The 13396-nt window shown below is 43.1% G+C and overlaps 1 protein-coding gene across 1 annotated transcript; it reads left to right on the forward strand.

The window, feature by feature from the left end:
- Positions 1 to 2739: 2739 nt before the first annotated feature.
- Positions 2740 to 12792, forward strand: KHDRBS1 (KH RNA binding domain containing, signal transduction associated 1). Its single transcript, XM_009284835.1, has 9 exons — positions 2740 to 2743; positions 3089 to 3216; positions 3798 to 3914; positions 4970 to 5116; positions 7109 to 7245; positions 8141 to 8354; positions 9315 to 9382; positions 9702 to 9760; positions 12141 to 12792. Exons 1-9 carry the CDS (start codon positions 2740 to 2742, stop codon positions 12236 to 12238), a joined length of 972 nt encoding a protein of 323 aa, XP_009283110.1. The 3' UTR covers positions 12239 to 12792.
- Positions 12793 to 13396: the final 604 nt, after the last annotated feature.

Genomic DNA, 13396 nt, shown 5'->3' on the forward strand with positions numbered 1-13396 from the left:
GGCAAGAAGGTAACCTTCTGCTGCACCTCTGACACGGCTTTAAAAAATCAGCACTGAAATGAGGCATGCTTAATCCCTCAAGGTATACGTACGCTTCTCCTTCATATCAGTAAGTGGTCTGACAAACTGCTACCACTCATCAGTTCATTCAGTACTGCTTCATGTTGCGTAGCTAATATGCCAGAATGCATACAGATAACGCTGGAATCCGGAGTAGTAGGACACATCACAAGTGGCATGTTTTCAGTCTTTCTTCACACCTATTTCCAGACTTGGAGTTTGTTCTGAAGGTGTGAAGGGGACTGCTAGGTCACCCGCGCTGACCTGAATTGCAAAAGCTGGAGAACTCAGAGTTATTCTGCTGGGGCAGGGTTTTTTTTCTTCTCGTTATGTTTCGTATTTCGTTTGAAGACTTGGTGATGGTGGATCCGATGCTTTTCTTAGCAAATGGTTAATGATTTGTTGCCCTCACAGACCGACTCTCAGATGTCGTTGCTACTGTTGCAGGAGGCAGAATGGATTTTGCTGTGTGGTTGCAGAGGCTTACATCTGATTGCGTTGTGTTTTGACAAGAAGATGCCTCTGGGTAGTTTAATTTACATCAAGAAAGTTTTAGGGTGCTTTTATTCTTGTTGTGAGTGTAGAAAACACTTCTTGTTAACATGGAGAATGCATTTTCAGAAATTCACTTTTCTTTTTGGAGAACCAAAATATTTGAGAAGTAATCGCATTGTATTATAGGGTCTAAAGCTATGCCTAACCAGGGATAAGGCCACCAGTGCAATCTTTAGTTTCCAAATCTTGATTCTCTGATCTGTTCTTATAGCTAAAATTAAAAAAACTACATAAAACTAACCAAGGCAGCCAGCTCTGTTGCTTATTTTATAAATTTGACAGTGCTTGAACTTCTGGGTTTTTTACTTTTGCAAAGTGCCTTCAGAAGATAATTCTTTTTAAAGCAAAAATCAAGCTATCTTTTTCAAAGCGATTAGATCCGGTACTTTTTTTCAACTAAGGAGTCATGGTAACACTTTTGTAAGGGAGCCAAGGTGCTGTTGCAAGTAGAAATATAAAATGTAGGCTTTTTTTCATAATTATGCAACACAATCTCCAAGTTCTATATTTAGATCTCTAAACTAAAAACCAGTTTATATTACTGTGTCCATAACTGAAAAGATAAAATTTTGATCTTGTTTTCTTAAGGTGGTTTGGTTTTTTTCGGTTGCACATCTAGCTGCTTGACTTCCTCGTGGTCCGCACCATTTGAAAGATGCCAGTCATGCTTCTCAGCCCCTGAGGCTGTGGTTGCCTGTCCAGTCAGAAGGATGGTGGTCGCCCATTGTTCCTATTTTGGGTGATATGAGAATATCGCTAGGTGGATAATACGTCATGTATCTGATATGCCAGTCTTCCAAAACTGTAAGCATAAATGTTTAGTCTAAAGCATATAGTTTCTGACATGGACAGAAATCACAGGAAATGCAAGATATTGCAGCTGCCCTCTTTAAATTCTGGTAATGACTAAGCAGTCTTCAGTTTCAGTTTCGTCTTGCAGCTTTAATCCAGTTATGTGTATAATCTTGTGAAAGTGTCTCTTTCCCCTGAGATGTGAGAAGTTGTATTTAGAGCACTTTTGACTCAGAAGAGATACAGTTCTTGAGTTTGCTGATGAAATGGCACAATTTAACTTTTAAGGAGGGGTCATGCTCCTCCCCTGATAAGCATCTGTAAATAATAATTTGTGATGGCTGTGCATGGTGTGACCGATTTCCTTTTTGGTTGGACCAAAGAGCGCATAACAGTTCACCAGTAATTTGGGATTGTTAGTAATGGATTGGCTCCAAATTTGGGGGAACTTGTCTAGTTGTTGGGCCATTAAATAAAAGTTGTACATGACTGGACATCTCTGGAAAAGAAAAGCCAGTCAGCTATGGGCTGCATTCTTTTGAAAGATGTTGGGTGTTTGTCTTGTACAAGGGAAAGTGCATTAATGACTGTAAGAACCCATGCTAGAAATGCCTGCCTTGAAGATGATCTTCAGTCTTCTCCATTTGGGTCGTCTTTTATGAGGTGACTGTCTCCTGCCATCTCTCAGCAGAAGTTTAATTTCTAGCCAGATTTGAGAAGGTGTTTGTGCAGTAGTTCCTAATTGGCCTACCTTAATGACCTACTTCCAGAAGGTTATTTGGACTTTGTTCCAGATCCCCCTCAGGCTGCAGCATGCCTTCAGTTCAGTCAGGCCACCTCAGTGTTTTTCCAAGACTCTACAATTCACAATGTACAATTAAAAATCAGAATCTTATTTTGAGAGGCAAAAATTTGTAGTTGCATTGCCTGAATCAAGTTAAGGACTTCTGACACTCACTTTTATGGCTATATGCCTGAGGCTTACAACTTAAAAACCAAGTTATGAATTGCTTGTGTGATGAAGGTACATTCATTTAATGAAATGAAGCTTATAAGAATTTCATAAGCCAGACCACACTCTAGTGTGTCACTCATTCAGGCTTCTGTTCGTTAGGAATGTTTTCAACTTAACCGAAATTCATAGTGTCAGTGTGCGCTGACACCACTACTTAAATTGCAGATTTAAAATGGTGCATCAGCTTGAATGGTAAAAACTTGCCTGATTTGCTGATGGCCGCTGCACTGTAGCAAGCGTATCCAGTAGTGTAGCTGGGGCTGGTTTCTTTGTAGGTTTAGGAGTCTACACGTGGGTACTGCATTCGCGGTGGAGGCATGAGTCTGGGGACCGATAGAGGAAGGCACAGCCGAAGTGATACGCAAAACTGTACTTACAGTTTCCTACTCTTACCTGTTGGAGTTATGTGTAGAGCATTCTCTACTGTTCGTTCTTATTTTTGTTCGTTATCCCGTTTTTGGCCTTCTGGAATCCCTAGATGTGAAGGGAGGAAGAGGCAAGCTGGGCTAGCGCTAAAGAGGTGGCCTGTCTATCCAGATTCCATTAATACAACTATAAGCGTTCATATATTCACAGAGGATGAGGGTGGTATGTCCTGTCATAATTCCAACTCTAAAATGATGCTTGTTTGAGGAATATAAGCAGCCCTATTTTTATCTTGTTTAGAAATTGAAAAAATTCAGAAGGGTGAAACAACAAAGAAGGATGAGGAAGAGAACTACCTGGATTTATTTTCCCACAAGAATATGAAACTGAAAGAACGAGTTCTGATACCTGTCAAACAGTACCCCAAGGTGAGGGCCAGAAAATAGCTTACTGAATCTCTGTGATTTGCTTATTTTCTATGGATTTTGTGGCTGACTTTTAGAGATAGTAGCTGTCAAAGTGTCATCAGGAGTTATGCCAGTGTTCCACTATCGCTACGGAATTTTTCCTATGCAAGCTTGCAGGATCTGATTTCTAATATATTACATTTCTAGAATGTCTGGGATAAAGCTAAATGGTGATGCATAGCTGTGATCTTTTATTACTAGAATAGATACTTTCCTAGGTAGAGCTTTGTGTTTTACAGTTAAGGACTCATTTAACTCTTAAGACTTGCTGTCTGTAAAACTACTGGAGAGCAGATGTTAGAATTAAACGCTTTACGTGATTTAATTCAGCTTGATTTTCTGGTGGAGCATTTTTTCATGAAAAGAATGTTCTGAACTTAAATTTTCCTGTGCATTTTTTGGTCTGTATTTTTTGGTGAGGTGAAGAGAAAATGGAGTGGCTAAATCTTTTGTCAGCCAGCATAACATTCAGAAAAGCTTTGTTAAGGCTACTGAGCTCTGGAGCTGTTTTTTTTTTTTCTTTTTTTCCCCTCCATTTACAGTTCAACTTTGTTGGAAAGATTTTGGGACCTCAAGGCAACACCATCAAGAGACTTCAGGAAGAAACTGGTGCTAAGATATCTGTGCTTGGGAAGGGTTCAATGCGAGATAAAGCAAAGGTAAGGGAATCACCCTTGGAAACATACGTGTTTGTTAATGCCTTCCATGTTGCTGTGAGAAGTAGTGGTTCTCAAAGCATTTTATAAAAGATTAAACCATTAAAATCCAAAAGCAAAGGCAGTAGGAAGTCACGCTTCCTAAATTGTTCTGTGCATGCTGGGAGCAATCTTGATTGGGGCAGAAGTGTGATGCATGTTTTCTTTATGAGCATGACTTAGAGACCAGTCATCTTTTGATATCCTGTACCCTTGGATGCAGAGATTGTACTTCACCTTCCATATCAACTAAGTTTATAAAGTAAGAATTAATTCCAGCTACTCTGTGAAAAGTCATTCACTACAGGAATGTTTCCCCTCCAGAAACAAACAAACAAACAAAAAACCCCTTTTTCCAGCTGTTCCCTCTGAAATCCTTATATTCTCATGGTTCACTGTAGATGTTGGAGCAGTATGTTCCTGGTAATCTTTAGTGAATCACAAAGTGCCAGGAGGCTTTTTTGAGCAGAAAAAATGGAAAGAATTTTTTTTCTTCCTGCTTACTCCCAAAACTGAGCTAACAGTTGACAGAGCTGTAACTTAATTCAGCTTTTTACTTTACAGCATGAAAAGCTTTTACACTTCTAGCTTATTTGCAGCTTCTTAAAGCCATCTGAATAACACAGGTGTCTAAGAACAGAGTTAAAGAGCAAGCTTGTTTGAGGCATTAGACTTCACTAGGTGGTAAAGAACACCTCAGGCAGAAAGGTGGTGTAGAAGAGGAAGAGCACTGCTTGCGTATGCTTCGTCTTTTGGAAAAAAAGGTGGCTGGCATCAGTGCGTTAGCAAAAATATCATAGTCGCCTGAAAAGGCAGCTATAAAAAGCTGGAAGTTGTAGATTGCCTGTGGCTTTTTATAAAACTGTATGCTCATGTGTATGTTGTTATGATCTGTGTCCAGGCATGGCCAAAACACTTTTACAGAAGTTTCCTGTTAAGGCATAGAAAAACAGATAAAAGAAAAGTAGTTTCTCTGCATCTTACTTAGTTTTAGGAATCTCTAATCTGCTTTGTTTCAGGAGGAAGAACTGCGTAAAGGGGGAGATCCTAAATATGCCCATCTAAATATGGATTTGCATGTCTTCATTGAAGTTTTTGGACCCCCTTGTGAAGCATATGCTCTGATGGCTCATGCCATGGAAGAAGTCAAGAAGTTCCTTGTTCCAGTATGTATACTGATGCTCTTTTCTTCTTGAAGGAGGTAGATGGTTGTGAATCTGGCTATAAGGTTGGGTAGAACTTGCACGGTGTAAAGTTTATGCTACAGGAATGGTGTAGTTGAGGAAGCCCTGCAGTATTAAGTGTGTGTGTGGCAGCTTAAGATGACCCCATTAATCTTGCATGAAGGCATGTATTGTTCCCCTAACCATAATTAGAAAGACATACGCTTACAGGGCAATTGTGTAGAACACCTGGAGTAGGTATTTCTCTCCCAGTACTAGCTGTGGACACTGGTGTGGGTGGGTAGCTTGTCTAGCTCCATGTGTCAGTTCTAGCGGGAGAATAGCTTTAGCCATGCCTGGCATGGAAGAGACTTCTTGGATGGGTTCCTCTGACTTGGATCTGTAGCGTAGAAATCTGGCTAGAAAACTTCATTGGTCAGATCAGAAACTCTTAAGTACGGAGATGTTTGCTCTGCTCTAAAGGGGTGGTGTGAGGATGAGGAGGGTGATTGCCCAGGCAGCTCGGTAGTAGTATTCAGTGTTGTAGTCAGTTTGAGACGCATCTGTTAAGTCAATATTTCTGTTGCTTTAAATATGGATGATGTGAAGGAACCTCTTTGCTAATCAGGCATTTATACAGATGACACTTGTTACCTGTTTGTGGGTGTCTTTTACTGGTGAACCTTGTAAGACCTTTATGGTCAGCTTCATGTCAGTTTTGTGCCAGCTGGAGTATTGACTCCAAGAACTGCAGAACTTGAAGGAGTCTTTCGCATGTTATTAAAACGATGGCATTGCTTGCTAAATTAGGAAAAAAACAAAATGGGAAAGAAGCATGCAGTGCTTCCTGCTTCTGGCTGGCTCAGCCTGTAATTCAGAGACCTGGCAGGTAGAGAGCTGGATATACCTTGGCACCGTGCTCCACAGCTGAGACTGGGAGCTCAGATGTTCTGCCTGAAATACCAGGGGCGGGTGGAACCCGAGAGCGGTGGGTAATAGGGAAGTGTGGAAAAGCGTGTGGGTACTGTGTGATTTCTGAGAGTCTGACACAGAGGAGGAGAGATTGCTATGTGAAGTGTCTTTGAAGGAAAGAGGTCATCTTCAGGGAGCCCCTGGGATGTACAAAACCTCAGCTTGCTAAAGCAAGCGCGCAGCCTTGCTATTTAAAGTGTCTTATCTATCGCTGCCTTCAAACAATGTGTTAAACTTGTGAAAATTGACAGAGAAGTCACTATGGAAGCCAGCAGCGCTGTGAAGACACATCTGATAGGAGACTCCTTGCTTTGTGGTGTTGCTATGGCATCGTGAAGATCCTCGGTGCGAGGCCCAGACCGTGTGTCGAGGGGAGGGATGGGGTACGATGGCTTCTGTGGGGTCACCAGAGGTCTGTACTAATTCCTGAAGGTAGATCCCCTGAGGCGATAAAAATGCATGGAGCCAGAAAATACTGCATTCCTAAGAATTTGAAAAGACAGCCTGGATTTGCAAATGGGTATTTGCTCTTCATCAGGCTGCATCCTGTCCTGTTCCTTCAGTGTGTTGGGAGCACAGCAGTATGTTGTTACCTTATGTAGGCTCATTGCCAGCCACTTGCCTTTAAATGGGAGCTGTAAGGTGCTTGAGGTGAGATACGTCTTGCCTGACTTCACCTCTGAACTCTCCGACATTTGCAAATAAATCTTGCTGACGTCCCTGGGATGCCGAACATCTTCAGATGCCTCCAGAACCCCTATGAGCGAGGTCCTCTTCCCAGGGACCAGCTGTAGTGCTCACTGCAGCGCTCGGACGTGCAGGTGGCGTGCCCTTCTTGGCCGGTTTGGAGAAGGCTGGCAGTTGCGCGCTGCTGCCTGCTGAGCAAATCCCAGTAAAACTAACCAGCAGATTTTAATTTAGGACTATCAGGTTATTTTTATTCCAGCATGGTAGCCTGTGATATCCTGGAGCACAGACTGGCTAGTTAGCTGTTCTTTGGAGTTGACTCTTTCCCCTCTTTAGGATATGATGGATGATATCTGTCAGGAGCAATTCTTGGAGCTCTCCTATCTGAACGGTGTACCAGAGCCAAGTCGTGGCCGAGGAGTCCCTGTGCGGGGAAGGGGAGCAGCTCCACCACCACCTCCACCTGTTCCAAGGTATCTTTCCCAAAAGCACAGACCTGGAAATGCTGCATCGTGCTCAGAGTTGTCCTGCCAGATGAGGTTAAACTACTTGTGCTTGCACATCAGCTGTTGGCCTTGACCTTGGCTTTTGGCCAAGGCTTTCTAGCCTTGTGTTGCAGGCTTGCTTTTAGCAAGCTGGCATCAATTGTTTTGTATGTTTTGAGATGTAATCTAGTGCGGTGGATGTCTTCTGTATTATTTTTGATGTCTGAAATCAGTAGCTTCATAAAGTAACCTTTCAAAAATTGGCCTACGAAATCATGTGTAGATAGATGTGTCACGTTTGCTTCTGTAGCCTTCAGCAGAATAAGCATTTTCAGTTTAAACCGACTGTCCTTTGAAAGTTATAGGATGGCATTATTCTGTCATTGCTGTCAAGGCATTGGGATAAATTGGCGATAAAACTCTGTTACTATAGTTCCTGCTTCACTACCTATTTCATGGGGGGAAAGTCTTTGCTTCCGAGTGCTTAGCCCAGAAGTGTCCCTGCTTATCTCATCATCGATCTTTACAGTTCTGGAGGTCTGGCAGTCATTACAGGTTAGAGATAGGATCGTTTAAAATGTACTCTGAGAAATTACTTGCTCGAGTTCTGTATCAGATTTATTTCTTTGTCTGTACAATATCTAATGCAGTAGAGTTCTCACCTCAGAAGAGGTTTTTGTGAATCCTGCAATACAACACTGTTAACAATTCTCGTGCTCTCATTCTTGATAAAGAATTCATGGCTTAGTTAATGGTGACTGTATTTATTTATCAAGCTATTGCCTTTTAAAGTAGGTGTAAGAAGCGTATGCACTGCCCTCAGTATTCAGCACACGAGCAGTACAGCAGTAGCTGTTCACAATCCTTTTTATCTCCCTTCCAGGGGGCGTGGTGTTGGTCCTCCCCCTCCTCCTCCTCGGGGGGCCCTTGTGCGAGGAGCCCCGGTGCGGGGTGCCATTGCCAGGGGAGCTGCCGTAGCCCGCGGAGTACCTCCTCCCCCAGCAGTACGGGGTGCTCCTGCACCCAGAGCACGTGCAGCCGGCATTCAGAGAATACCGCTTCCTCCTCCTCCCGCACCAGAAACCTATGAGGAATATGTAAGAAACTATATATCTTCTTTTTTTTTTTTTATTCCAGCTAGCTGATCGTGTGTTAGATATTCAACATTACTGAAATAAGGGCTAACAACACTAAGATTGCTCTGGAGAAGTGACCACCAGTGCAAACACTGGTACGGTGCTGTGTGACCTGCTCTGCCTCTTTAGTCCTCAAAGGAGGGAACTGCTAGTGTCCTAAATACAGGGTAAGGGGTGGTTTTTATAAAACTGAAATGTGCCCCCAAGACTGAAGTTTGCCATAACTGTCAGTGCACGGTAGAAAAACTACATCGCAGAGATTGATGTAGTTCACATCACATTCTCTTTCTGCAAGAGAATTCTTTAAGCAGGGACACCAAAGGCTTCTTACTGCCCCTAAAATCCTTAAAATAAATATCTGAATGAACATGATGATGTTTCAAGGCGTATAACTAAGCACCACCCTCCTGTCAAGCTTATCTTAGCATCTTTGCTCTTGGCATTCTAAAGGGAAAACAAGATGACTGGTTTTGATGCACAACAGCACTTTGGGGAGCCATCACAAATACTGATATTTCTAAATTCTGTTTCTCCTCTCAGTAAAACTTCTCATTTTTTCCACTGAAACCAATCTAAAGTTAATAGGTTGGGTTTTGTCTACCTGTAAATCTGTGTTTTGGATAACACAGTTACAGGCCCCCTGGCACATGGATTTGTACCGCAGACAAACTGCAGCTTTGGACATGTAAATGACTTTCAAATGCATTGTAAATATTAGTGTGGTTCATTCCTCCCAAGCCACAGGACACAAGCAGATTTTAGCTACCTATGTCTTATGATTGAGCCCCTTCCCTGTGGCAGGCAAGGATTCACAGGCTCCTCTGAAAGCTGCTGTAGCCTGAATTCAGTTTTGCCGTTACTCTTGGTCAGGCATTAACCTTTGGTCCTTCCATTAACACCGTTTGTCATCATCCGTTTCAGGGCTATGATGATGCATATGCAGACCAGAGCTATGAGGGGTATGAAGGCTACTACAGCCAGGGCCAAGGGTAAGTTTGCTTGTCTCCTATCTGTTACGGAGAAAATTATGCATGATCTTTTTTTCTTTTCTTTTAAGGGAATGGAAACACTCATTTCTGAGTTTGAGCTGTAGGGAAAGTGCCCTGTTCTGCTGGAATCCAGGAGTGCCTGGGAAATAACTTTTGGGCGTGTCCCAGCGTCCTTGACAATTCTGTAAAAGCAGCGATCAGACACACCACAGCCATGAGCAGTGTTGGGCACCTTTGCTTTTCAAGTGTTTGTGCAAGTTGTGTCAGTTTAGGAATACGATTTCAGCACTGTATGTAACCAACGTAATTACTCTTCCAGGGACACAGAATACTATGATTATGGACACGGGGAGGCACAGGAAACCTATGAAGCTTATGGTATGTCTGGGAATGCTGTTCTCTTGACAGGGAAGGGGCTGCGTAGTTGGGAATTGCTTGTGGTCGACCAGCTGTTTTCCAGTGCCACTCCACGCTCTGAGCAAAAACTGAGGAGAACCTCAAGTAGTTTTCATGGTAGAATATTTGTACCCTACAGATTATCCAGGTCTGAACAACCGAAGGCATTCTGTGGTTTTTAGATGCTTATCTAGCTTGATTGTCTCAAAGGTGACGCATTTAAAATTCCATTTTTTAACTATGGAAATATTTTTTAATTTTCCTTGTAGCTTTAGAATATTTTAAGAGCTCTGGATTTCCACCCACAGCACTACTTTTGCTGCAGTCTGGTTTTCATGGATTATATTTTGTTGAACTGGATGAGTGCATGGTTCCATCTGCTTCCTTATCCTCAAAAACCTGCTAGCTGATACTGACTCTGCACTGTGCATTTGCTTGAAAAACGGATTTAAATGTCATATGAAGGCCTCCCTTTGACTAGGTGGAACAATTTTGGTCAACGTGACTTGCAAGTATAGTCTATGAAGTTTAGCTAATTTGAATTGCGTAAAGCTATCAACTGAGGCTAGACTGAGGGGTGTGGGAGACCAATTTAACCATAACTGTGTAAGTCACCAACCGTTGAAAACAATAGGCCTTATATCTGAGGTGCTGGCAATAAAGGATTGGGTGACTGCGGCGCTTTTTTAATGCTAGTTCAGATATCCGAGCTTATGAACGGCATCTGCATGTGGCAAAGAGTAAGATTCATTTTGCTCTCTCTGTGTAAACAAGCTGAACTATACACAAGTTACGAAAGCTATACAGCGAGCTGCTTAACGGCGTGGAAATACGCTGTATTGAAAACAGCTCCCTTTAGCAGCGCATCGGTTGCCTGAAGGCGTGAATGAATGCAGGTAGTGATGATAATGACCGGCTGGAGGGGCTTTCTGGGATCCTCAGGAACTGGGAATCCCCTATGCATGTCATGCCGGTATTAGGGAAGCGGAGTTGTTAACACAGTGGCTGGCTGCTGTGCTGGCCTCGGGCTGTTCCCTGCTCTGGGCTTAAGTTGTGAGAAGTTCAAATTCAGGTGCCCGACCAGGGATGCTTTTCCAGTCTGAGATGCATTTGAATAGACAGCTGCTGTCAGTAACGTTGGCTATCTTTCCTGCCTTCAGTGGCTTGGTTTGTTGCCTGTGTTAGTCACGCAGCACAAAGAGGCTTTTGTGCCTCCTACTCGGTAGGAGAGCGGTGGTGTTGTCTGGGATATGAAGGCCAAAATGCTCATGTATACTTGGCATGAAGTTGCCACAGCTAATCTGTTTATCCACAGTAATTTCCTTTGGTCTCTGCTTTCGTGAAAACAGAATTAGAGAAATAAATGCTTGAGCCAGGCGGGAGACAGTTTTGAGAAAATGGGAACGTGCTCCGTGGTGGTAGGAACAGGCTCGGCTGTCTTCCAGGCTTCGGACACTTGCTTTCATAAACTGGCGACCCTGGAGAGAATGGCAGGCATGCAAGTACAAATGTCGCAAGCACAAGCCATAATGAAAGCTGAGCTTGGATATTTGGGGCTTGAGCTAGCTCGGGGACAACGGGGATGCGAACTTCATTTGCTTCGGTGGTGGTTGTACGTAGCAGAAGGGTTTGGGCTGTCCTGTCGAGTGCTTTGTCCCATCAGCAGTTAATGCTGGTACAGCACTAGCAAGTGATGTCTGCTCCAAAGAAGTGAGCAGATGCTGCGCAAGCTGCGGATGTAAATTTTCCTGTAGTCACGGAGAGGAAGGAGCAGCAAGTCACAGTCAGACCGGTGTCTGGAAGTTCAGTCGGATGCGCTGCCATCCTAGAGCAGCGTAGGGACTTAATTATTTTGGCACAATTATCCGGGAGCTGCCTTGCCTGGCATCTGGGAAGGAGAGAAGCACACTACCTGTAGCAGTCTCCCCAGCCAGAGCCCGGGGGTTATAGATGCTGCTGGCCGCCAGCCTGAGGGGCCATGACTGCTGCAACCTTCGCCGCGGCTGGCTGCCAGAGCTGCCCCGTGAATTGGCTTCAGCTCTGCTGAAATTAATTACTCCTAAAAGGCACCGGCTTTGTCCAAGTCGGCGCTTAGCCGGGCTGTTGGAGCTGCAGGCTTCCCGGGGATCCCCGCGCAAGTGGCTTTTTCCCCGTAATGTCGGAAGATGTGCTGCAAACGAGAGGTTTTGGTGGACCGCGGGGCATTTTGCAGACCGGTTTTGGGGTGAAACCGCTGTGAAGATGCCCCGTGCTTCCACGTCGACTCCGGAGGGGAGCCCGGCCGGCCGGCACCGCCGCTCCCTCCGTGCCCCTTGGCCCGCAGCACTCCGCCGTCCTTGACATATCCCTCTCTTTTCCGCAGGGCAAGATGACTGGAATGGAACCAGGCCCTCCCTGAAGGCCCCGCCGGCCAGGCCAGTGAAGGGGGCCTACAGAGAGCACCCATACGGACGTTATTAAAAAACAAACATGAGGGAAAAATATCAGTTATGAGCAAACAGTTGTTACTGATTCTTGTATCTCCCGGGATTCCCGTTGCTTTACCCACACCAGACAAGTAATTGTCTAACTGTTTTTCTTCGTGGCCCTTTTTCTCCCACTCCATCCTCACCCTGCATTCTGGCTTCTGTACGTAGTATTTTAAAAATGAGTTAAATAGATTTAGAGGACCGACTTTAATTTTTTTTTTTTAAGTGTGTAGATGGCTTTTCTTTCTTTGTTGTTTAGATAAACACAACTGTACCTTTTTTAATAAAAAAAAGTTGAGTTAAAAATGTTAGTTTCAAAAGTGACATGCTTTGCTTAGCAGTTATGAAATTAAGGTTTTGTTAACCTTTTAAGTTTGTTTTTAAGGAACCCATAAAAGTTGTAGTTGCAGAATCCCAAAGTAGGCTACATTTCAAAATTCAGGGCTGTTTTTAAGAATTAAAATCATAATGTAACGGTAGTAGCTGCCACCGTTTAAAAGTAACCTCAGATGTCAAACTTTCCTTAAAAGCAGATTGCTGGTGAATCTTAAGTTTAAATTTTAATATTTTAAGTTTGGTTTTAAGGAACCCATAAAAGTTGTAGTTGCAGAATCCCAAAGTAGGCTACATTTCAAAATTCAGGGCTGTTTTTAAGAATTAAAATCATAATGTAACGGTAGTAGCTGCCACCGTTTAAAAGTAACCTCAGATGTCAAACTTTCCTTAAAAGCAGATTGCTGGTGAATCTTAAGTTTAAATTTTAATACGAAGGATCCTCAAACAAATTAAATAGCATTTTTTAAAGGTAATTGACTTAAAAGAAAAAAAATTAGGTTTGTAAAATTGACTTTTCTTATGTGGGTTTTGAAATCTAGCCCCGAACATGCGGTGTTGAGAGATGCTTGGGAAGCAGATTTTCCAGTGTAAAGGGGTTCTTAGTTTGGTTCTGTATGAAGAACTTTTAAGGGAAAAACAAACGAAAGCATGGCTCTAATTGCCCAGCGTTTGATATTAGAAAACAGAGTATTAAGTGAGTAGGCCTGAACTCTGTAAAATTACAGTCTTCTCATTTTTATAGTGCTTGGGGCAGATAACACAGTGCAAGTTTAAAACTGACAAAATTGTCAATATTAGCAATCCCATTGACTTG

This window comes from Aptenodytes forsteri, unplaced genomic scaffold, assembly GCF_000699145.1.
Source record: "Aptenodytes forsteri isolate BGI_AS27 unplaced genomic scaffold, ASM69914v1 Scaffold7, whole genome shotgun sequence".
NCBI classification, from domain to species: domain Eukaryota; kingdom Metazoa; phylum Chordata; class Aves; order Sphenisciformes; family Spheniscidae; genus Aptenodytes; species Aptenodytes forsteri.

Coding starts and splice junctions, on each gene's coding strand:
- KHDRBS1 (XM_009284835.1), top strand. Junction 5,117..7,108: donor TCAAGAAGTTCCTTGTTCCA/GTATGTATACTG, acceptor TCCCCTCTTTAG/GATATGATGGATGATATCTG. Junction 9,761..12,140: donor GGAAACCTATGAAGCTTATG/GTATGTCTGGGA, acceptor TCTTTTCCGCAG/GGCAAGATGACTGGAATGGA.